Raw genomic sequence first — 25,282 nt, 5'->3', positions numbered from 1 at the left:
GGTCCCTTTGGCTTAAACATTGGGCAGCTGAAGCCTCATGCAAAAAATATTTAGCTGGGTTCCCATTTCATGGGGAACGCTTGTTTGGGGATGTTCTGGATAAATATATCCAGAAGATTTCCGGTGGCAAGACCACCTTATTGCCGGTTAAAAAGAAAGATAAACATCCTTCTTTTAAATGTTCTCTTTCCCCAGCCCCGAGTACCTTGGCCTCTAGGCACTGGCGATTGCCTTCCCAGTCCATTACAAGAGTTAAGGGCCAAGCCCATGAGCAAAAGAAGCCTTGGAGTCAAAGATCTGCTAAGCAGAATCCCAAAGCCTCCTTGTGAAGGGGCGCCCCCACTCGGCCGAGTGGGGGGAAGGCTTCGGTGTTTTGCAGGTGTTTGGCAGAAAGAGATTAAAGACAAATGGGTGTCCTCCATGGTATCTCTCGGATTAAAAGCTAGAATTTCGGGAGTTTCCACCATCCCGTCTTCTTTGGTGAGGTGTTCCCAAGCACCCAGAAAAAAGGAGACCCTTGTTTCTAGCTTTGGATCGCCTGTTGTCTCAAGGGGTGATCATAGAGGTGGCTCCAGAGGAACAAGGCTCGGGGTTTTATTCAAACCTCTTTACAGTCCTGAAGCCAAACTGAGATGTCAGGCCCATTATGGATCTAAAGGACTTAAATCAGTTCTTAAACATTCGCTCGTTCCGCATGGAGTCTATCCGCTCAGTGGTCTCCACCCTTCAGGGGGGAGAATTCCTGGCATCAATAGACATCAAAGATGCATATCTACATGTGCCAATTTTTCCCGCTCACCATAAGTTCTTAAGGTTTGCGGTAGAGCAGCACCACTTCCAATTTGTGGCCCTCCCTTTTGGTCTAGCTACGGTGCCTCGAGTATTTACAAAGGTTCTAGCTCCGCTCCTGGCAAAACTAAGGGATCGGGGCATAGCAGTAACAGCTTATCTAGACCATCTACTACTGGTAGATCAGTCCATGGCACGCTTGAAGCACAATGTGCTCAGCACAGTAAGTACTTGGAGTATCTAGGCTGGGTCCTCAACCTGGAAAAATCACTATTACAGCCCTTAAGAAGGCTAGAATATTTGGGCATGGTCATAGACACAGTCCAAAGCAGGGTATTCTTGCCCAAGGCAAAAGCCAAAGCCGTAAAGGATTTGGTCCGACTAATCGTGGCCAGGAAAAATCCTTCCATTTGTCTCTGTATGAGATTATTGGGGAAGATGGTAGCCTCATTCGAGGCTTTTCTTTACGCCCAGTTCCACTTGAGGCCTTTGCAGAACATCATTCTGTCTGTCTGACAGTTCAAGCCTTGGATCTTCCAATGCACCTGTTACCATCAGTGCGCCAGAGCCTCAATTGGTGGTTACTAGACAAGAATCTACAGAAGGGAAAGTCCTTTGTTCCAATTTTTTGGAAAGTCATAACTACAGATGCCAGCCTCTTTCAGGCTGGGGAGCAGTTCTGGAAGAAGCTTCGATCCAAGGCAAATGGTCCATAACCGAAGGGTCTCTACCCATCAACATTCTGGAACTTCAGGCATCCATCTGGCCCTGAAGACCTGGACAGACAGGCTACAAGGCTGTCCTGTCCGAGTTCAGTCCAACAATGCCACAGCAGTGGTCTATATCAATCGCCAAGGGGGCACCAGGAGTCTGAGTGCCCAGAGGGAGGTGAATCACGTTCTCACTTGGGCAGAGAAACATGTTCCTTGTCTGTCGGCAGTCTTTATTCCAGGGGGTGGAAAATTGGAAAGCGGAATTTTTAAGCCACCAGCAACTGGACCCGGGAGAATGGTCTTTACACCCCGCCATATGTCGGGCAATATGTCAGAGATGGGGTACCCCGGATGTAGACCTACTAGCCTCCAGGTTCAACAACAAACTGGACGTCTTTGTATCAAGAACAAGGGACCCGCTAACACAAGCTAACACAAGGTTCGGATGCCTTGATAGTTCCGTGGGGTCAATTTTCTCTGATCTATGCGTTCCCTCCAGTTCCGCTTCTTGCTCGGTTACTTTGCAGGGTCAAGTCAGAAGGGAAGCCAGTAATCCTAGTAGCCCCGGCCTGGCCCAGGAGGTCCTGGTATGCAGAGATCGTGAGGATGGCAGTCAGAAGGCCGTGGGTGCTCCCACTGCGACCAGACCTACTCTCGCAAGGGCCAATATTCCATCCATCCATCCTTACAAAGTCTGAATTTGATGAATTTGCTGTTGAGACTCGCGTCCTAAAAAAGCGTGGGCTCTCGGGTCCAGTCCTAACCACTCTGGTTAATGCCAGGAAGCCGGCCTCCAAGCTCATCTATTATAGAATCTGGAAGGCATATGTCTCCTGGTGTGAGTCCAAAGGATAGCATTCAAGAAGGTATGCTATTGGTAGAATTCTTGCTTTTCTTCAATTAGGAGTAGAGATGAAGCTAGCTTTGAGCACTATCAAGGGTCAGATCTCAGCCTTGTCGGTATTTTTTCAGAAACCGCTTGCCTCTCATTCCATAGTCTGGGCCTTTATTCAGGGGGCACTGCGTTTAAGTCCACCAGTCAGGCCGCCCGTGTGCCCATAGGATTTGAATTTGGTTCTGTCTGTTTTGTCAGCCTTTTGAACCATTATGTCATGCTTCTTTGTGTCTTTTGACCAAGAACTTGGTTTTTCTTGTTGCCATATCCTCTGCTAGGAGGGTATCGGAATTAGCGGCTTTTTTTATGTAAAGAGCCATACTTAATTATTCACAAAGATAGGGTGGTGTTGCGTCTTCACCCAGCTTTCTTACCTAAGGTGGTATCAGGGTTCCACTTAAACCAAGATGTGGTCCTACCATGCTTTTTTCCAAATCTGCAGTCTGCGGAAGAAATGTTGTTACACTCTCTAGATGTTGTTAGAGCAGTTAAAATGTATCTTGATGCGACCGCTCAGATGCGGAAGACTGACTTTCTGTTTGTCCTGCCAGGCAGTCCCAGAAAAGGCCAGGCAGCGTTGAAGTCCACTATAGCCAAGTGGATTCGACAAGTTATTGTTCAGGCCTATGGTTTGGAAAAGAAGATTCCTCCTTTTCATGTTAAGGCACACTTGACTAGAGCAGTAAGTGCTTCATGGGCAGTACATCACCAGGCCTCCATGGCTCAGATCTGCAAGGCTGCAACTTGGTCTTCGGTCCATACATTCACTAGATTTTATCAGGTGGATGTAAGAGGACATGAGGATACTGCTTTCGGGCGCATTGTACTGCAGGCAGCAGTGTAGGTCCTCACGTCCAATGGCTATTTTTTTTCTGATCTGTCTCTCCCTCCCCTCAATTTGGGCATTGCTCTGGGACATCCCATGATTTAATGACTAGAGCTCTGTGTCCCGTGATGTATGAACAAGAAAATAGGATTTTTAAAAACAGCTTACTTGTAAAATCCTTTTCTTGGGATTACATCATGGGACACAGAGCTCCCCGCCCCTCTTTCGGAATTATGAATATATATGCATCGGGATACTTATTGCTTTGCTACAAAACTGAGGTACTCTCCATATGGGAGGGGTTATATAGCGGATGAACTCTCCTTACAATTAGGGTTGCCAGTGTCCAACACCTGAAGGTGGCTATCTAACCCATGATGTAATAAATAGAGCTCTGTGTCCCGTGATGTAATCCCAAGAAAAGGATTTTACAGGTAAGCTTTTTTAAAAAAATCCTTTTTTTTTTTTTTTTTTTTTTTAGCAGAGACCCTAGAGAATACAATGGCGGCCATTGCAACTTTTTATCTCGCATGGTATTTGCGCAGCAATTTTTCAAACGTGTTTTTTTTTGGAACAAAAACATTTTCATGCTTAAAAAAAAAAACAAACAGTAAAGTTAGCCCAATTTTTTTGCATAATGTGAAAGATGAAGTTGCGCCAAGTAAATAGATACCTAACATGTCACGCTTTAGAATTGCACACGCTCGTGGAATGGCGCAAAACTTCAGTACTTAAAAATCCCCATAGACGATGCTTTAACATTTTTTACTGGTTACATGTTTTGAGTTAGAGGAGGTCTAGGGCTAGAATTATTGCTCTCGCTCTAATGTTTGCGGCAACACCTCACATGTGTGGTTTCAACACCGTTTTCATATATAGGGTCGGGACGTACGTATGCGTTCGCTTCTGCGTGCGAGCACACGGGGACAGGGGCACTTTAAATTTTTTATTTTACATTTTTTATTTTTTTTTTTTTTATTGTTAATTTTACTTAAATTTTAATTTGACACTTTTAAAAAAAAATAAATACAATTTTTGATCACTTTTATTCCTATTACAAGGAATGTAAACATCCCTTGTAATAGGAATATGGCATGACAGGACCTCTTTACAGTGAGATATGGGGTCAATAAGACCCCATATCACACCTCTAGGCTTGGAAGCCTAAAATAAAAAAAAAAAACTATCATGGCTTCCCAGCTGATGCGGCGCAATTTTTTTTAATGCAGAGGCTGGGCGTGACATGATAACATCGCTCCCGGCCTCCAACGATCATAGAGACTCCGGTGACCATCTGGTCCGCTGGAAATCTCTATGGTGGAGATCCAGAGGGTCGGTGGATCCGTTATCCGACTCACCGATCGCATCGGTGAGTCGGTAGAAGCACCGGGGGGGGGGGGGGGGGGGGACACACACATGTCCCTTCCCTCCACCCGTAAGAACGATCAAGCGGCTGACCTGCCGTTATGATAGTTCTTATGGTGTAGGGAGTTGCCGGCTGAAAAACGGCAATATCTGCTTGCTATATTCTTTTAGAATTCTTACATCATGTTAGAATTTTTACTTCCTCATTCAGCAGTAGGAGTGTAGTCTTGGCTTACACTGTGTGGCAGCTGATTGGAGGATAGGCATCCCCCCCCCCTCCACGTAGGCAGACGAACAAAGATACTTTCAGAGCTGTGCTGTGACAAGACAAGCTCTCTTCTAATCTATTTATAGCATCCACCCCTGACACATATCAGGCTGCTTATATCTCCTGTCTCAGGGAACTTGTCAGAAGTTGTTATGCTGATAACAGAGGCACAAAACTGCAGACAGACATGGGACTTAGTGCTTTGGAGAGAGTTAAGTAAACACTACAGATAGATGTGCCTAGGTCAAATTTAATGAATCGGGTTTACATCAATTTAAGGCATTGCCATCATATGTGTATTAAAGTACCATGCTCCTCAAAACCTTGAAAGTAAGTCAAAGAGACAAATTTAGTCAGGGGTCATGAAAAATGCTTTGTAAGGGTTTTTTGAGCTAGTATGTTGAATGAGTATTTTGCTATAGCAACAAAGATTTTGTTCCAGTCGGCTATTTCTAGGAATTCTGCCAGATCCCTCTCCTGTTTCTCCACGTATAGGAGCTTCAATGAGCCCATAGTCTGTAAGGGTGGTGAATACTGTAGACGTGAAACCAGGCCTGTAGAATGGGGATCTTTCAAGCAACAATTTTGCAAAAAGTTCAGCATTTCAGGAAAGCTGTACAGTGAATACTTGATTTTTCTTTGCTTTTACCTGCAGTTTTCATAAGTTGGCCACAGGGTCTCTTTAACAGAGACACTGACAGTAAAAAATATCTGGCAGAGGTTCTACTCCACTCAGTCCTGTTATTGCTTTCTGTGTCTGTATTATGGAGAGCTTCTCCTCACTTCATGTCCCAGTGGTACAACAGCAGGTGAAGGAAAGCTTCTCCAACAGGAACACACACAGTGATGCTTCATAATTAATGAGTGGAATGGCCTTTCTGCTGTAATTGGGTAGTCCTCAGTTTTAATATTAAGAAAAAAAAATATTGGAAATGGCAGTGAATCAATCAAGAGATGGTAATTTCTGGAGAAGTTCTGTGGCTTTGGCAGTCATTTTATGTATTGGGTGAGGTTGCATTTTTAGGAAGTAAAACTCGTTCAATAAGGATAATAGTCCTATAAAAAATTTACTGGGGGTTGCTGCACATAAGCAAACCCCCCCCGAAGAGAGGGACGAGGAAATGTGGCTCATTGCAGAACCGTGTGTGGCTTGGCTGGTGGGGAGAACTTCCTTTTAAAAGTGACCCCAATGAAGATCCAGTATACATTCAAATTCTGCCTCTGTTTAAACCTAGCTATAAAATATGTAGTAGGTGGACTTAATGAACATATACTGTAGTGTGTGTGTGTGTGTGTGTGTGTAGATAGAGATATCTCCTATCTATCTAATATTACTATATTATATGATGGTATGTGACCCCTGCTTGTTTATTGTTGTGACCTTTTTCCTTCCTTTATGGCTTGTGGACTGAATAGTCTGACCGACATTTGGCTGGGAATGAAAGAGGTATATAACAAGCAGTAGCAAACTAACTGCCTTTAATTATGTGGCAGAAAGTACTGCTTTTGATAACCTACATGTACGCTTACAATATTAGTGTTATTGTTTTGTTTATGTAAGCCTAGATGCGCTTTAAGCTCAATGTAAGATATAGGCTCATTTCACAAAGGCAGCACACCAGAATATGGATCCTTATTTTAGAAAAGTGACATGTGCCCACAGCTGGTACAACTAATTCGGTTTCTTTTGAGGACTGGGAGTTCCTAGGCCTCCTCACCTGTTTCCATTATTATGAGACCTTTCTAGGTGCAGTAGGAGCAGAATGATTCCAATGTGAGGCTTGGGCCGGAGAAAAAAATGGGTGCTAAAACCTACCATAATGAAAATGTAACATTTGGTTAAAATCACCATTTTTGTTTTTATCCAGTAAATATCCATATTTGTGCTGTGCTGTGTTGTGTTTTTTTTTTTAATTCAAGTTAGGTTTTGTTTGCTTTTTATTTCATTTCCGAAACTGTTTCAGCTCACCTATCTTTAATTGGTTTATTTCATTCTGTCCTTGTTTTGCCTTTTTCCCTGTGGTTTTTTATTTTATTTATTTTTTTAGAATGTCCCAGAAGTGAAAAAGTATGGCCCTTTCCATCCTTATGTGAATGCCAAGGTGTGTAAACCCCTTTTCTGCCAAGCTGCATTAATTTCCCTGTTCTGCTCATGTCATGTGTTTGTGGCATAGGTGCTTGATAAGAACCTGCTATCTCTCACAGGCAGTAGTTTTCTTGCTATTGACCCACTGTGTCCAGTGTGCTTTAAGTGGCCAGTTGTTTTTCTTTCCAGTCTCTATAAAATCAGATGTTTACTGTTCTTTTTAGTGTTGTGTTTATTTTTTGCTTTTGTGTGTGTGTGTATATATTATATTTATATATTGTGTGTTTGTGTGTGTGTGTGTGTATATATATATATATATATATATATATATATATATATATATATATATATATATAATATACACACATTGTACTAATTCTGTTTTCTAGCTGTGCAGTAGTTCCTACTTTGCATGCTGCTAACAAGTTTGTATTTAGTCAGCAACTGTCCGAAGTCCTAGAAGAAGAACACGCTAGTTTAGTACATTATCAGTAATCTCAGTTTTGGTTTAATTCCTAAAATATGATTACATGTTTAGTTTGGTTGTGTTTAGTGCCCTCTTAAAGTGGTAGTAAACTCTGCTTTTTAAAGTAGAACTATAGGGAAAACTTTTTTTTTTTTTTTTTTAGTGCAAGAGAGGGTTATAACACCTGTCAGATTTTGTTTCTCTGTTTGTGCCCCATTGCAGAGATTTCCTGTCCCATAGCCAAACAGGAAGTGAGAGGAAATCCCTGCAAATTAAGGGTATTCCTTATGGACCCCCCAAGTCACCAGAACTAGTGTCCCCATTGGAAGATTTCCCCTCTATTACTTTTCTGAGGATAACCCAAATTTTGGGATTTTCTTTTAGACACCTTTCACACTGAGGCAGTTTTCAGGTGTTTTAGTGCTAAAAATAGCACCTGAAAACTGCCTCTCGTGCCTCCCCAGTGTGAAAGCCCAAGTGCTTTCACACGGGTGGTGCGCTTGCGGGACGGGAAAAAAAAGTCCTCCAAGCAGCATCTTTGGGGCGGTGTAGGAGCACTATATTCAGAGCTCCTACACTGCCCCTGCCCATTGTAATGAATGGGCAGCGCTTCCGAAGAGTAAAGTGATTCGGAAGCGCTGCAACATGGGCGGTTTTAACCCTTTCTTTGGCCGCTAGCTGGGATTAAAAGTGCTACAAGTAGCGGCACTTTACCTCTAACGGACCCGCCGCCCTAGTGTGAAAGCAGCCTTAATTTAACTTTCAATGGTATTGATAACCAGGACAATTAGAGAGGATGAATTTCCTTTTAAGCTGTGTTTTTTTTTTTTTTTTTAATATATCCCCCATGACAGTCACCGTTCGTAGATTATACCTCGGCATATGCTGTCTATTGTACTGCTTCTGGTCTTAGTTCCCCTTTCATTACTTACTAGAAACTCCAGATTCAGCATGCAGCCATCTTAAATGTGGGCATCTGAAGCTCGCTGGGAGTCTCTTCTGGGATTAGGGTACAGCTGGCTACCCAGCATGCACCTCCCGATCTCACGCATGCACAGTGGGAACGAATTGTGGCCCACTGTGTGTCTAGGAGATTTCCATAGCTACCGCCTTGCGTCAAGTCATTTCTGGTTGGGAAATAATGCGATGCCCAGGGTCTCTTGGGATTGATGACACCGCTATCCTGGGAGCCAGTGGAAAAGCGGATATGACGTACCTCGCTGCAGCGAGGTTGGACGGAAGTGCAGGCTTCAGACTACAGAAAAGGTAAAAAATGACGACAAAAAAAAAATCTGAAAAAGAATACGGGTGCGGTCATCCTATAATTGCAACCATTTAATAATTTAGGCTAAACTCCGCTTTAACAGGGGCACAGATGTCATTAAAAAACTGACAAGCATTGTAATCAATGCATTCTATCCAAAACTAAAAAAAAAAGTTTTTTGCCTTTTAGGTATACTTGCATACTAGCAGATTATGTCTTAAACTGCCTGGGGGCCCATTTATTATTATTATTATTTTTTTTTTTATATACCAGGAGTTTACTACCGCTTTAAGCTAACAAGACGTTATATCGCATACCAAGTCTTCAACGCAATCTATTATGGTTCAGAGATAAATATATTTGTTATTGGTGTACTTTTTTGGGGGGGGCAGCCTGACATTGCATGAGCCCATCCCTACTGAGAAAACACAACAGCCACAGACTAATACAAACTGGAAATGACCTTTTCTACCACACAGCCGAATCTTATGTGCTCTCCGTATCTGCAAGCTGAGCTTGATTTTCACAAGTTCATTGTAGGGTTCTTACTCTGGATATGAGTATATATAGGCTATGTTCACCTTTAGTAACATGTTACGTTTCACCTGTATTTAGGGGATTATGGCGAACAAACCCTTGCCACGTTGGTCAGCTAACTACAAAAACTGGAATCTAATTACCTGTCCTGGAGCTACCCACTACTATCCAGGCACCTGGCTGTCACACATAAATCAGAGTCCATAGTCGCACATGCAAGCAATTGGTTGCTCCCCAGTCTGTCCTGCACAAAGATCTGGTTCCAGGATGGAGCATGCTCCCTAAGCAGCCTGGGAATTTTATAAAGCACAGAGTACTAGACCTTCTTCAGCTGAGCTTGTTAACCCCTCATGGAGCCCAGCAAGCTCAGTACACGACACAAAAAGAAAAAGAATCTGTATATTACTTGAATCTGGGACAAATATGCCGCCCATCCTGGACACAACTCTTAGTTTTCCCTGGCTTCCTGTCGCGCATGTTGCAGTGCAGATGGACTTGCCGCAACAGAACGCTGTATACTGTATGCAGCTTGGCCCAAATGAGCTATTAAAGGGATAGTAAAGCTGTAGTTAGGTTTTAATATTAAAATACTTTTCCGATTTCAATTTGACGCTTTTCATTGTTAACCCCCTGGAAATATGAAATATTTCTCTTCCATACAGCAAAGTAATGTTCAGTTTGTAGACACAATCACTTAACATTACCCCCTCCCCTTCCAAATCCCAACTGCATAAAACTTGAGGTCAAGTTATTGATGGCATCAGTGCCTAGACAAGGTCATCTAGAGCCCAGTGACGCCCCCCCCCCAAGATGTATGAGCATCATATGTCAGCACAACCCCCCCCCCCCATAAAAACACTGAGCACTAATCTGCATGATTACTGATTTGATTTTCACATGCCCCCCAGTACACCTCTTCTATCCCCCACTTTAAATCCCCCCTCCTAGCACAAATTACCACTTTTGGCGCCCCTCCGAGAACAACACTGACCCCCTGCCACCCCAAATTACATCTTCCAGCACAAATCCCCCCACCTCACATGATACCGCAGTGCCCAAGGGCAGCCGTCCCTCCTGCCTGCCCCTTGTCCCGGCCCTGGATAGCCTTGTCCCTAGGTTTACTGCTCTGGAAGTTTCACCTACGTTGTGTTACTTGCAGAGGGTTGGGGTCCATGCCCACTAGGCAGCTGAAAAAATGCCAGAACCTCTGGCAGAAAAAGCTCATACTGGCTTGTATTGCACAAGAGTTTATTCACATTTATGGGCATTTTGCTTTTTAAACATTTTTGCCAAAACATTCCCCTCTGCTCATTTTTCACTATAATCAATGTACATCTGTAAACGCCAAACGCTTCTAAACATGTTTTTGTTGCGTAAAGTGTTTTTTTCTGCCCAAAAGCTTGTCATTTGTGATGGGTTTTTAAAATTATTTTTTTTTTTTCCCAGCCTGTAAACACTGCGAATATGTCTGTCTGTAAATGCTCAAATGCGCTAACCTAGAGTTGCTTATACAGGCTGAAGAAAAAACTGCCAAAAGCCTGTATAAACTGCATTTTTGTATGCCGGTGTGCATGAGGCCTTACAGGTCTGCCTGGTGGTGCAGTGTTTTTAATTGCAGCAATGTGCCTGATCCATGTGATTACACTATAGAATTTTCTGAAACTTTTCAGCAAGCACATTTAAGAGAAAGGGCACATTATATAGCTGACCTGGAATGTAGGGGACTTTTTTCTCAGTAAAATTCATAGAGGTATACCTCATTCAGAAAAGCTGTTGAAGCAATTAAAAGATTACAGCAATAATAATAATTAACATCATTGCCTGGATTCATTTATGGTCCTCCTGAAGGCAGGCCTTCAAAGCATCAGTTTACATTAGACTGGTTATAAAGGACTTTTACGACAGCCAAAGAACTCTAGAAGCAAAGTCTATATGCCAGTTTTTGTCATGATTACTGTCTGGCATAGTAGTGTACGGCAAGGCTTCCCTTTTTTATTATGAAATCTGCAAGACTAATTGGAAAATACATGAAAGAGCTGACCACCTAAAACAGGGGTGTCAGACTTCATTTCATTGCAGGCTGCATCAGCATTATGGTTGCCCTTGAAGAGGCGGTTGTATATGTAAGACTATATACATTTATCTAGGGCTTTTTTTTCTCTGAGTATAGGTGCAGGAACTCAACCACACCCCCCAATCCCCCCCCCCCCCCTTCCTGCTGAACTGCATCAAACAGTAGGTGTGGCCGGATTGCACTAGGGAGGTGGGTGGCAAGAAGTGCGTTATGTGTGGAGTTCAGGGATGTGCTATGTAACAGGGTGCAGAGTTGAGGGATGCGCTGTGTACAGGGTACAGAGTTGGAGAGTGTGCTACATACAGAGTGTAGGGTTTAGGGGTGTGCTATGTACAGGGTTCAGCTCTCTTTCACAGGCTGTCCACATCTCATGTTCAGCCCTCCTTGGCTTTGACCTCTGCACCACTCTCCCCCATCTCCCTCCACAGCCCTCATATACCCCCCCCCCGCCAAAAGCTTGCATCTCCACTACCTGGCCCGGCTCTAGTAAGTTGTCCTTGTAAACACAGAAGGCTTTTGTGTTTACAAGTGTCAGTGGGGAGCGGAGGGCGCAAGTTGGACGTATGAAAACTTTGTTCTGGCTGAAGAAAAGCTCTGGGTGCAAGGGCCTCTTGAAGTAGCCTGGTGGGCCAGATTTGTTGTTTGGCTTTGTGTTTCATACACATATTATACAATTTTTGTAGGAAAGTGTAGCCCTGTGTGTGAACCTCAGTGATTTTGCGATTTGATTTCTTTTCTTTTCTTTTCTTTTCTTTTCTTTTCTTTTCTTTTCTTTTCTTTCTTTTCTTTCTTTCTTTCTTTCTTTCTTTCTTTCTTTCTTTCTTTCTTTCTTTCTTTCTTTCTTTCTTTCTTTCTTTCTTTCTTTCTTTCTTTCTTTCTTTCTTTCTTTCTTTCTTTCTTTCTTTCTTTCTTTCTTTCTTTCTTTCTTTCTTTCTTTCTTTCTTTCTTTCTTTCTTCCAAATAGCATTATAATTATGCAAGCGTACAGTCACACTAATTTCACAGTGAGACCTCTAAAAATAAGAAATTGTGATATATGTACATGGCATATTATCTTTTGCATTTAATTGGACCTACTGGTGTTTTTTTTTGTTTTTTAGTGTTTTTTAATTTTTTAAATTTTTTTTTTGTTTAAGACTCAAAACATCTATATTCATAAAAGAAACAATATCTCGTGCAAATGTAATCTGTATGCACTCATTTAGTTGAAATCCTCTTTCAGTGAGGGTGGACAGTATAGCGAACTATGGTATGACTGCAGACAGTTAAAACGCTGATATCCTTGTCTCATTATTGCCTTGCATGATCTAAAGTAACTCCCTTAAAGATTTTCTGTGTTCTATCATAATCCTGGTGTTCTTGTATACTGGGTGAAAGTGGTGCATTTATATGGTAACCAGGTGGTGGTATACTAAACAACTTTGTATGTTTTGTTTTGTACAATTTGACTGTACTTTAAGAAGGTATACTACCTTTTCTATTCCACAGAACAATGATAATGAGACAGCTCTACACTGTGCAGCCCAGTATGGGCACACTGAAGTGGTTCGTGTATTGTTAGAAGAGCTGACAGACCCTACAATGCGCAACAACAAGATGGAAACGCCACTTGATTTAGCAGCTCTGTATGGACGCTTAGAAGTAGTGAAACTTCTTCTCAATGCACATCCTAATTTGTTGAGCTGCCACACACGCAAGCACACACCTCTCCATCTGGCTGCTCGCAATGGGCATCGAGCAGTTGTCCGTGTTTTGCTGGATGCTGCTATGGATATCAATTACCAGGTATTGACTGAGATACATACATACATACATTATATATATATATATATATATATATATATATATATATATATATATATATATATATATATATTATATTAATATATTATTATATAATATAATTTATGTATACAACTCAATAATACATAAATTATGTATTATTGAATTTGCAAAAAAAAAAAAAAAATTATATATAAAGTGAAATCTACTATGAAAATGTATTTTTAATGTGAATCACTACTGTTACAGGAACTCTAGCTGATCATTTATTTTTATATATATATATAACACAACTGCAGTTAAAAAAAAAAAATACACAGGCTCCTAATTCCAGTTAATGACTAACAATTGGTTATCAAGTAGATAAGGTTTATGTAGAGTTATTGTAAAACATCAGAACCTTGTGCAGTCTAGTTCTTTCTTTTTGCCTTTCCCTTCATGTTTACCTGGTGATCCTATCAGTAATACACTTCCTGGGTGAACTACAGAATCTCTCCTTCTCTCCATAATGTAGGGGGATGGGTTTCGGAGTCCTTCCAGATAAATGAGCATGTAGAACAATTCCATGAGCTTTTCTTTTTTTAATCTTCCATATGAATAAACACAAAATGCTGTCATGAGATAAGTGTTTAATTTTGAACTTGTGTATACAAGCCAGCTTATAGTAGAAGATTTACTTTTACAGACAAAAAATTCCCAGCACACTTCCCAGCTAGCCTGCAAAAAAAAAAACAAAACAAAAAAAACCCAAATTGACCTTTCGTAGCTATTCCCATTAAAGAATTGTAAGAGTTCTGGCACAAAAACAGATGCACACTTAAAGTTTAAGTTCACCTTTACAGAAAATCTGTAAGGTCAACTTACAATGGACCCCCTCCCCATCCCCCACCCAGTCCTGCCAACCTTGAGTCCCGACAATCCCCGCACTAACAGCTCGTATCGCCCCTGTACCGGTCCAGGGATTAGAAATCACAGCAGTTTACTCTCCTCTTCGCCCGTGGTGACAGGGTGGGCTACGTCGGTTCTGATTGGTCGGCGCTGCCCAATTAGAATGCTCCTAAATGTACCTCCTGACGAGGTAGGTTTTTGAGATTAAGCTGCAGGGATTTCTAAGCCCCGGACAGTGAGGTGGCGACCCGATGTGTCGGTGCTGGTGATCGCTGTGCTCCAGGTCAGTGGGGGGGGTTGTGTGAAGAGGGCGTCCTGTGTAAGTTCACCCTACAGATTTTTCTGTAAAGGTGAACTTACCCGTTCAGTACCCAGGATGGAGCAGAAAAGGGTTAAGTAATTTCGGTTGAAGAGCTGCTGCCAATAGCAGAAAAAATTACAAGGGATTAGTCATTTACTTTAACCACTTTCCACCCGCCATATAGACAAATGATGGCGGCAGGGTGGTGCTCTCGTTCTGGGGCGGCATTATATGACGTTGTCCCAGAACCTATCACCATGCTTGCGCGCCTGTGCTGATCATCGGTGCGCTGTGTCCCTGGGACACGGCGCATCACCATTTTGGGTAAAGAGCCGATGACGAGGACTGTGTCCAATCACAGCTGATCACATGTAAACAAGGAAATGCCGGTGCCAGCGCGTGAGGAGAGCTGATCAGCGGCATTTCCTCACAGGGGAGATCTGCACAGATAATCAGGGCACTGATTATCAGTGCAGCCCCAACTGTGCCCAGCAGTGATGCCAATCAGTGCTCACCAATGATGCCTATCCGTGCCTGTAAGTACTGCCTATCAGTGCTCATTTAGTGCTGCATATTAGTGCCACCTCACCTGCAGCTTATACTGCTGATGAGATAAGGTATTTAGTAGTTTATATTTACTAAAATAATTGTATTTCCATGTTCTGTGTACTGTGGGAGACCAGATAAAGTGAATGCACAGTCCTGGGTTGTGTAACACTGTAAAATTGCCCATGTGGACCTAGCCTAAGCCAGCTCATCCTGTTTTTCCACAGATGTAAACTCAGAGTCAGTGCTGGGAGGGGGAAGGAGAGTGAGCTAAGCTGCTAAGAGAGCCAGCTAGAATGACTACAGTAATACTGCTGTTAACTTTGCAGATTAATTGTTTTATAGAGCCCTACAAATGTTAATAAAAGCTTGTTTAAAAAAAAAAAAAAATTACTGTTAATGAATATGCAAATTATGTAAATGTCCATGTATTAAAGCACAACTCCAGGAAAGATCTTTTTTGCAAACTTACATTTGTCCAGCTTGGCTCATTTTATCCGGAGTGCTGCTGGGGAAGCTGAGAATTTACAGTAGTAGTTCGTACTACATACATTGCTGGAGGGATCATGGCCATCAAAGTTCCACTCTGCACACTGAACATGCATGGCCTTTCAGAGAGCACTTTGTCTCTTTTCTTCCACTTTTTCTTTATTGATAAAGAAGACCTAACAACACTTATACATTGCATACAGTATGACATGACTTAAATCGCCAGTTTTATTCAGTTTTCCAAAAACCCAGATTAAGAGACATCCACTTGTCTCTTTTCAATGAATACAGGGCATTATCCGACTAGATGAGGTGGAGATCATGACATCATCGCTTTGCATTCATTAAAAAAAAAAAAAATAAATACATGGTGTTCTTTGAATGGCAATGGCATTTCGGCCAAGGAATGTGTTCAGTGTGCAGCAGGGAAAGCCACTGGTAGCCGCACCCCAGAGATCATCCTTCTCACTGTATGTAACATGGACTGCTACAGCGATATTCTGCATCCCCAGAGGTCCTCTTGACATCAGATAGGATAACTTACCTTGAGCCAAGCTGGACCAATGTTAGTTTGCAAAAAAAATGCTTGGGCTTCCACTTTAGGCCCTAAAACATAAGAGTTTAATGTAAACCTATCATTGCAGAGACATGGAGGCTGTTGCTGTTCATTTACTAACCTTGATCAGGATAGCCAGAGTACAGTCAAAAGCCCTTACCAGCTCTCAATTTAAAAAAAAAAAAAAAAAAAAAAAAAAAAGCTACTTGCCTGCATATATGTTCTGGGTTAGTGACACAGTATTGGGGCAAAGAGGGAGGTTCTGTACAACGGTCAGGCTAGTGATAACTTCATAAGGAGAAGGCACAACCTCCATGTTTCTCCAATGACAGGATTTCTTTTTATTCTAGGTGTACAGTTCTTAGCTGCTCCATGGTTTTGTTTATTACTACATTTTATTTAGTTATGATTATACACCTTGCTTTCACAGACAGAAAAAGGAAGTGCGTTACATGAAGCTGCCTTATTTGGAAAGACTGATGTGGTACAGATGCTCCTAGATGCAGGTACATTATTTGTTAAAATACCACCTATTTTATATAATATACATTATATTATATATTTTATATAAAATCCAAGTTGTATATTATATTAAATGGGATTGAAGTGATTGAAACTTACTGTTCTCACTGGGGATCCCGCCACACTTACGGTGAGTGTTCAGTATACAGAGCAGAGCCCAGATTTGGGTGTTCAGACCTGACAGTAGGTCACAGTATCAGAATTGCAGTCCTTACTCTTTCTGACAGAAAGTGTGTTCTTCTTGATGTACAGTGGGGACGGAACGTATTCAGACCCCCTTAAATTTTTCACTCTGTTATATTGCAGCCATTTGCTAAAATCATTTAAGTTCATTTTTTTCCTCATTAATGTACAGACAGCACCCCATATTGACAGAAAAACACAGAATTGTTGACCTTTTTGCAGACTTATTTAAAAGGAAAAACTGAAATATCACATGGTCCTAAGTATTCTCCTAAAACCTTCTCCAGAGTGCTCAGGACCTCGGACTGGGCCAAAGGTTTACCTTCCAACAAGACAATGACCCTAAGCACACAGCTAAAATAACGAAGGAGTGGCTTCACAACAACTCCGTGACTGTTCTTGAATGGCCCAGCCAGAGCCCTGACTTAAACCCAATTGAGCATCTCTGGAGAGACCTAAAAATGGCTGTCCACCAACTTTTACCATCCAACCTGACAGAACTGGAGAGGATCTGCAAGGAGGAATGACAGAGGATCCTCAAATCCAGGTGTGAATAACTTGTTGCATCTTTCCCAAAAAGACTCATGGCTGTATTAGATCAAAAGGGTGCTTCTGCTAAATACTGAGCAAAGGGTCTGAATACTTAGGACCATGTGATATTTCAGTTTTTCTTTTTTAATTAATCTGCAAAAAAGTCAACAATTCTGTGTTTTTCTGTTAATATGGGGTGCTGTGTGTACATTGAGGAAAAAATGAACTTAAATGATTTTAGCAAATGGCTGCAATGTAACAAAGAATGAAAAATTTAAGGGGGTCTGAATACTTTCTGTACCCACTGTATGATAGAAGTATTACTTGAAAAATCAGATGTGCCTCTTAAATCTAAACTCAATCTTGTGTTTTTCAGTGTAACGCCTATTATAGTCATTTTCTGCAGTGTTTTCTCTTGCAGGTCTTACTCCACTGGCTACACTAGTGCTCTATCATTCCTGTGCCTGTTACACTGATCACCACCCCATTCTGTGTCTGTATGTTGCATTCATCACTACATGCTGTCTGATTCCCTGTGCTTTGTGCAATACCTCAACATGGAGTCCCTTGGCTGCTGCCTTCTCACCACTTTTGTTTTCCACTGTCTCAGACCTTCTTTGCTTCTTTTTCTCACGACTGAACCACAATTTCACATAGTAGAAAAAAAGTTTTTTTCTTCAGGAGGGAGAAAGTACAGTTCAAGGCTTATCTTTTTCTTATGTCTGTGATCAGCTCCTGCTCTGTATCCTTTTGTTTTACCTTTTGGTCCATAACCAATTTCTCTTCTGGATGCTTTCTCGGTGAAACACAATCAGTAGACGTTTATTTATCCTTCCATCTCAGAAACTCTTTTATTCCGCCTCCCTTTGTTCCTCTGCGTTTGTCTAAGCCACATTCTTCTTACCAATTCACCCAACCATGCTCCACCACTCCATATTTGATCACACTCTAACCTGCTCTGTTATGAGCTACTACTCATAGGGAAAAAAATTATGATCATGGCCCATTATCTGCTTACTCCCAGTAACATGCTACTTGGCCTAAAATTACCCTTTTTTTACTATAACGCTTATGCTTGTAAATTTACTGTAAATTAGCTTAGATAATTGTTATATAAACGACAGTAATATAAAAGACTTTGTTCTTGGAGGGTGGTCCTATGTATGTAATACATTTAAAATTACCTGGGTAATTCAAAGCGAGCATATAAAAAAAATGCATAGCAGCATTTATATTCTGCTGCACCCTAAATAAGGGTGTAACATGTTACAGATGGTGACCCTAACCCTCAAGGTAATGGGTGGCCTTGCAAGACCAGTATGGAGGCTTCAAAGGGGGTGGGAACAAGCTTGACATTCTCAGGTAGTCCCACCCCTGAGTTGTCTCAGATTTACTGGAATCTTGTGTCCCTTAACAAATAATAAAGAAAACAGGATTTCTTTATCGTACTGGATACAGGCTGTTAATTAAAATGATAGGTTTATATTCTGCACCTTCAGGTGATTGGAACCTGGCAAAGCCAGTCAAAGTATTACCACTCCCTCATATAACCCCTCCCACCAGTTGATCTTAAGTTTTTAGCTGGTGTCCATGGGTAATAGATGCATCTCTCTGTGATAATTTTTTTGTGGGAACAGTGGATTCTCCTAGCAAGAACAGTTAACTACACGAAGCCACTGCAGTGTAGGTTGTCTGTTTTCTGGATTAGGGCCCACCTGATTGATGGGCTGGTGGATACAGGTAACCCGCTGGGTAGCAGAAAGAAGAGGGTCCTGGGAGTGATAAGTTAAACCACAGAGGAGATAGACCGACCAGATAAAAAATTTCTGAAAGACATATGAATTATTATAATAAAAACATTAAACCTATATTTGTTTTTGATGTTTTAAGCCAGCGCTAAGACTGCTCAAATAACTAATTCAAAAATATCACCTTAGAAAAACGTATTTCCGAAAGACCCTCTAGACCAGTGATGGTGAACCTTGGCACCCTAGATGTTTTGGAACTACATTTCCCATGATGCTCCACTACACTGCAGAGTGCATGAGCATCATGGGAAATGTGGTTCCAAAACATCTGGGGTGCCAAGGTTTGCCATCACTGCTCTAGACACTCCAGACCTTAACGCTGGATCAGATTATACAATTTATAAGGATAGATAGATCTCTGATTACCTAGGTCATCAAAAGGGAAGTGTAATAAATATAGGTTCTCAGAAGAAAGGGGTATAGTAAATGCCATTAATAAAGATATATGTGATCCTCAAAGTAGCAAGAACTATTGATCAATATGAGTCAAATGAGAACATTCCTAGTAAGGGCACTGACTCTTTATATGGACCATCAATAATATATAGAGGGAGACACACAAAAATGTATTGACCCCTTTTTTTTTTTTTTTACAAAGTGAACCACACAGAACCAGAACCCTCCATAGTATCAGTCTGCCAGTCTCCTCCATTTCCACCAATACCACAAAGGAATAGTGTCCACCACATTCAATACTCCTTTATATAAATATTACTTGCAAACGCATTAAAAAACCCATGTACCTTTTAAAATCATATTAAAAAAATAATATGGGATGACGTCACTTCCGGTCTATGGATTTTGTCATGTGAATTCAGGATGTGATGTGGAAATGCCTTTTATTTAACAGTTTGCCAGTCCTTTGAGTCTACATTTCTGCCCATAGTTTCCTAATAACAGGATATGATGTAAAAAACGATAATACTCCAGGTGCCATTTTGTAAACCAATTCACCCTTGTATTTGCCCATGCTTTGTTACTTACAAAAAATAGCACAAGCACTGTGCTGTTTAATCTGCTATAAGGGAACAGGATCTCTTCCCTTTTTTTTTTTTTTTTTTTTTTTAATTTTTTTTTAGGGTTGCAAACACTTTAAGGTCAATCTCCACATTCAAGCCTTTTGGTTGCATGTAAACTAACTCGAGAATCCATTTTCTTTTGAGATATTTCTCACACAGACAGTTTTTAATTTTATATTCCCTGTTAGTAGTAGTAGTATTGAACTGGAAACTTTTTTTCTATTTTTCCATGGCTTGCGTCCAGTCATCAAGCAGGCATCAGATGTCTTGATGCTCTTAAGTGAAGCCAACTTGATCCTCTTAGGCAGAACTTCACCATCCAGCCCTATCTGCCTTGCTAGGTGTGGAAAATTGGCAGGCAGACTTTCTCAGTCATCATGTCTAAATCCGCCGGAAAGGGTTTTCTATCCAGAGATCTTTCAATTTTCTTGCCACAGGTGGGAACACCAGATATGGACCTTCTGGCATCCAGATTCAACAACAAACTAGACAGGTTTGTCTCCTGGTCCAGGGACCCTTGGACCTTTGCAGTGGATGCTCTGGTGATGTCATGAGATCAGTGCAATGTGATCTATGCTTTTTTCGCCACTCCCGATTCCCCCTTCCCTAAGTCACAGGATTGAGAAGAATGGCATCTTGGTGGTTCTCATTTTGCTGAATTAGCCAAGGAGAATGTGGTCCATTGACTCTTCTGGATTGTCTGGACCTTCTGTCCCAAGGGCCAGTTTTTTTTAATTCTGCTTCTTGGTCGTTGGTTTAATGGCAAGACTGTTGATCCTGCAGTCCTAAACGACAGGGCTTTTGGATTCTATCATCCCTACCCTCTTGAAGGCTAGGAAATCGACTGCTCGTAAAGTCTGCCATTGTATTTGGAGGACATACTTTTCTTTGTGTAAGTAGAGGAACTTTCATCCTATAAGGTACTCCGTGGGATATATCCTGCCCTTTCAGCAGCCTAATCTGAACCAAAAACTTCTTGAGTATCATTTAAGGGATGATTCTCTGCCTTGACTATGCAATTTCAGAGACTTTTTGGCCTCACTGTCTACTTAAAGTGACAATAAAGGGTCATAAAATAACAAAACACAACAAACCTGTCATACTTACCTGCTCTGTGCAGTTTTTTTGCACAGAGCAGCCCCAATCCTCCTCTTCTCAGGTCCACCGCCGGCGCGCCTGCACTTCAGCCAGTGCTCACTCCCAAACCCCGTTCTATCTGTCCATAAGACACCTAAAGCTGTGGCTCAGCCCCATCCCCACTGTCTCCTCATTGGCTCACTGGCTTTGATTGACAGTAGCAGGTGCCAATGGCTCCCATTGCTGTCTCAGCCATTGAGGAATGAGAGACCCGGGAGAAGCTCTGGTTTAATGCACATTGCTGGATTGAGAGGGAGTTCAGGTGAGTATTGTGGGGTAGAGGGGACCGCTGCACACAGAAGGTTTTTTTTACCTTCATGCATGAAGGTAAAAAACATTGAGCCTCTTAAACTGCTTTAAGGCTTATGTTAGTGGCGTCACTCAAATCTCTCCCCCCTCTTAGTTCCCCTGTGTCCCCCAGGGATCCCAGTCAGGTTCTCTCTGCTCTTCAGAAGCTGCCTTTTGAGCCTACCAGGGATTTTCCCTTGTGTGACAGGTGTTCATAGAAAAGTGACGTCCGAAAAAGACAGAGTAGTCCATCAAGTCTGCCCTTTTTTTTTTGTTTTTGTTTTTTGTTACCTTTTTTGTCTGAGTGTAAATCTGTTTGTCCCAAGCATGTTTGAGGCCATTTACTGTTGACTACCTCTGCTGGTAGTTTATTCAAAAGAATCAACTACCCTTTCAGTAAAATAATACTTTCTAAGGTTAGTTTTGAACTTTACTCCAGTTTGATGTCATGCCCCTGTGTTCTTGATCTTGGTTTCATATTTAAAAAACTACCCTCCTGAACCTTATTCACCCCCCTCGGTGTATTTAACGTTTTCAATCATCAAGCTGTTAAAAGCTTTTCCCTAAGTCTGTTGAGCCCTTATTTGGCCTGACTGTTATGTGGACCTGTTGCGGTTGTTTGCTGTGTCTCCCGCCTCTCACTTGGAATGCTCTTTGACTTACCAGTAAAATCTGTTTTCTGGATTACAGTACAGGACACAAGAACCTCTCCTCTGTTATGCTCTACTTATTGATTGTAAAGTCTGGTATTTAAAAAAACAAAACAAAACAAAAAAAACATACTTTCCTACGCTGTGCAGTTGGTTTTGCACAGAGCAGCCTGGATCCTCCTCTTCTTGGGGCTTACTTTGCTGCTCCTGGCCCCTCCCTCCTATCGAGTACCCCCTCAGCCAGCATCTTTCTATAGGGGCACCCGGAGCCCGAGTCAGAGCTCTGTGTATACATTCAGAAAAGCAGCCCTGCCCCCTCTCTCCCCTGATTGGCTGACAGAGTTTGATTGACAGCGTGGGAGCTAATGGTGCTGCTGCGTCTCAGCCAATCAGGACATTCGTTGACATCGCTAGAGAGAGAAGGGGCTCAGGTAAGTATTTAGGGTGTGCTGGGGGGGCTGCTACACACAAGGTTTTTTTTATATTAAAGAGGAACTGCAGTCTGCTCACATAATTTGTAATAAAAACATCTTTGCCATTCTGAAGCCTCCCTCCAACCAATTTGCATATTATACTGTCATTCCGTACTTGCCAAATATGCTGCAGAAATCCCCCTCCACTAATTCTGGCTGCAACCATTTTAACTGTGGGCAGCTGAAGCTGCTGCCTGTTCACTTCCTGGATTTACACAGAGGCACACCTCCAGCTTTGCAGCTCTCATTGGCCCTTTTATGACTAAGAGAGAGCTAGGCTTTTTACCAGACAAGAAACAGAAAGTAGGCTGTATAAGGTATTTACTTGCAGAAAAAAAATGTTTTACTATCCAGAGTTAAAACAACAAGGGCAGAAGATTTAATAGATTGAAGGTCCGCTTTAATGCATAGAACATTAAGAAAAAAAAAAAACCTGCCTTTAAAACTTCTTTAAAGAAGCCTGTGTCCTGTACTGTACTCCAAGAAACCGATTTTACTGATGAGTCAAAAAAAAAAAAAATTTTTTTTTTTTTTTTTTAAACCGCCTAGTGAACACTTCAACCCTATGACAGGACAAAACTGTACCCTCCACACCTAAAGGTATGTAGATTTGATAACAACAGGTGTGCAAATGACAAGTCAAATAATGTGTAACTTGTCTTGTCATGATGAAAAGGTAGGTGGCCACAGCAACCAATTAGATTTCTTGTTCTTTTTCAAGCTACCCGAAAAAGCTAAATTTTAAAGATTTATTTTTTATTTTTTGTTCCGGTGTTCTGCCGAGAAAGTTCCTCTCGGCAGAGAAGGACCCCCATCTACTGCGCAGGCGCAGCGCCTGCGCAGTAGGAGCCGGCGGAAATAGCCGAAGGGAAATACAGAAGAAATCAGCTGTACACGGCGCCTGTAAGAGGGCCCCTTGTGGGCTCGCTTCGCTTGCCACGCTTCGCTCGCCATGCTTTGGGCACGGCCTCGCTTCGCTCGGCACTTTTTTATTCCCCCTCTAGGTCCACTTGGATGGTGGGGCTTCAGCCTGGACCTAGGGCGCAGGCGCCGTGTACAGCTGATTGAAGATTTTCATCTTCGGCTATTTTCGGCGGCTCCTGGTCATTCGTACTGCGCAAGCGCAGCACGGGGGGAACTTATCCGCCGAGGGAACTTTCTCGGCAAGACACCGGCACTTTATTTACATGCACAATATCACACTCTTTACAGTTGGTGCAGCTTTCTTCCCAAGAACATAACATCTTGATTGAAGAATGTTTAATAGGCTTGGCAAACCCTTGTGTTCCTTTTGTTGTCTCTGAATTATTAGTTATAGATTCATTTTATTTTAAATTACTCTATTTCTCACATTTTTATTTCTAGGAATTGATGTCAGCATCACAGATAACAAGGGAATGACAGCACTGGACATTGTACAAGAGGTGCCTTCACAAAAGAGCCAGCAGGTCACATCTCTTATCCAGGGTGAGAGCTTTGGGAAGATGTTCAGTTAATCCAAAGCTTTTGGTGTTCTTTGAAGAAACACCATATAAGTAGATTTATTAATGTATGTTGAAGAAAAACTCCAGCTTTTCCTCCCCAAAACAGATGCATTGTGCGTGTAAATGGATCACAACACCAGAGTCAGTTTATGTCCAACTTAAATCCTTTAGCTGTATAAAGTTTCTGTGTCTGTGATGTCACTCCTCCTCCTGGCTGAATTTCAGAGATGTGTGACTTCCTGTTTCCTTCCTTTTGCCAGTCCTGATACTACGTGTCCTATGATCCTTTGAGCCTTTGTAGTTTCAGGGCAGGCTATGGGAGTCATTTGTAGTAGTTGTGGGAGTTGATGTGGGTGGGTCTAATGCCGCGTACACACGACCAGACTTTTCGACATCAGGGGTCCGATGGAACGAATCTGTCGTACAATTCAATCCTGTGTGTGCTTCCTCAGACCTTTTCTGTCTAAAAATCTGGCGGACCTTAGAAATAGAACAAGTTTCAAATCTTTCCGACGGATTCGATTCCTATCGAAAAATCTGTTCGTCTGTATGCTAGTTCGATGAACCAAAAACAACGCAAGGACAGCTATTGGCTACTGGCTATGAACGTCCTTATTCTAGTCCGTCATCATGTTTGAAAGGATCGGACTTTGGTGTGATCGTGTGTAGGCAAGTCCGTTTCGTCGGAAAGTCCTTCGGAGTTCAGTCTAACGAAAAGTTCGCTCGTGTGTACGTGGCATTAGGATTACTGTTGGGTTCTTCTGGGCCTTCATGTGGGTGGTGAAAGGGGAGGAATGGAATTGTGTTATCCCCGCCCAAACTCCATTCCTCTGTGCAGTGATTGGGGAACAAGCAGGAAGTGGAACTTTAGTCAGAAAATTAAAGTGATTCTAAAGGCAATTTTTAAATTTTTTAAGAATAGCAAACCTGTTCTACTTACCTACTCTGTGTAATGGTTTTGCAGATAGCAACCCCAATCCTCCTCTTCCCCCACTGCTGCTTGCTACGAGAACACACTTGCATGCTTGCTCATGCAACTGGCACAGAGAACGCATGGTTACACCCACCAAACACGTGTCACTTTGGTGCCATTTAGGATTCGCATCTGTATTTCTGAATGCATGGCAACCCGCATAGAATACAAACGCTTTGCAAAAATGCATGTCACACTTTCATTACCATTTAGCCATTTGTGTTCTCGTTTGTGCGTTTTAGAACGCCTGACAAGCCGCTAGAAAACGCATGCTTTGCCCTGTGTTTTGAAAACGTGTGACAACGTGCATGACGTTTGCGTCACCTTTCGTCTGCATCTGCCTGTTACCAAATGTACAGCAACCCGCAA

General features: G+C 42.0%; 1 protein-coding gene across 5 annotated transcripts in view; it reads left to right on the top strand.

Annotated features, from left to right (window-relative positions):
- The window catches only part of ANKS1A (ankyrin repeat and sterile alpha motif domain containing 1A), a 175,226-nt gene that overhangs the window by 40,000 nt on the left and 109,944 nt on the right, over window positions 1-25,282 (top strand). For 3 of the 5 annotated variants that reach the window (XM_073616016.1, XM_073616015.1, XM_073616018.1), the window contains exons 4-7: window positions 6,905-6,958; window positions 12,772-13,068; window positions 16,276-16,351; window positions 23,822-23,923. In XM_073616016.1, coding sequence (XP_073472117.1) covers window positions 6,905-6,958; window positions 12,772-13,068; window positions 16,276-16,351; window positions 23,822-23,923 — 529 coding nt within the window. The remainder of the gene's footprint in view (window positions 1-6,904; window positions 6,959-12,771; window positions 13,069-16,275; window positions 16,352-23,821; window positions 23,924-25,282) is intronic. The other 2 variants (XM_073616019.1, XM_073616020.1) reach the window with 1 other exon arrangement.

This window comes from Aquarana catesbeiana, linkage group LG02 (genome assembly GCF_042186555.1).
Source record: "Aquarana catesbeiana isolate 2022-GZ linkage group LG02, ASM4218655v1, whole genome shotgun sequence".
Taxonomy (NCBI): domain Eukaryota; kingdom Metazoa; phylum Chordata; class Amphibia; order Anura; family Ranidae; genus Aquarana; species Aquarana catesbeiana.
The sequence above is the reverse complement of the archived record's forward strand: the minus strand, read 5'-3'. Positions and strand labels throughout refer to the sequence as shown.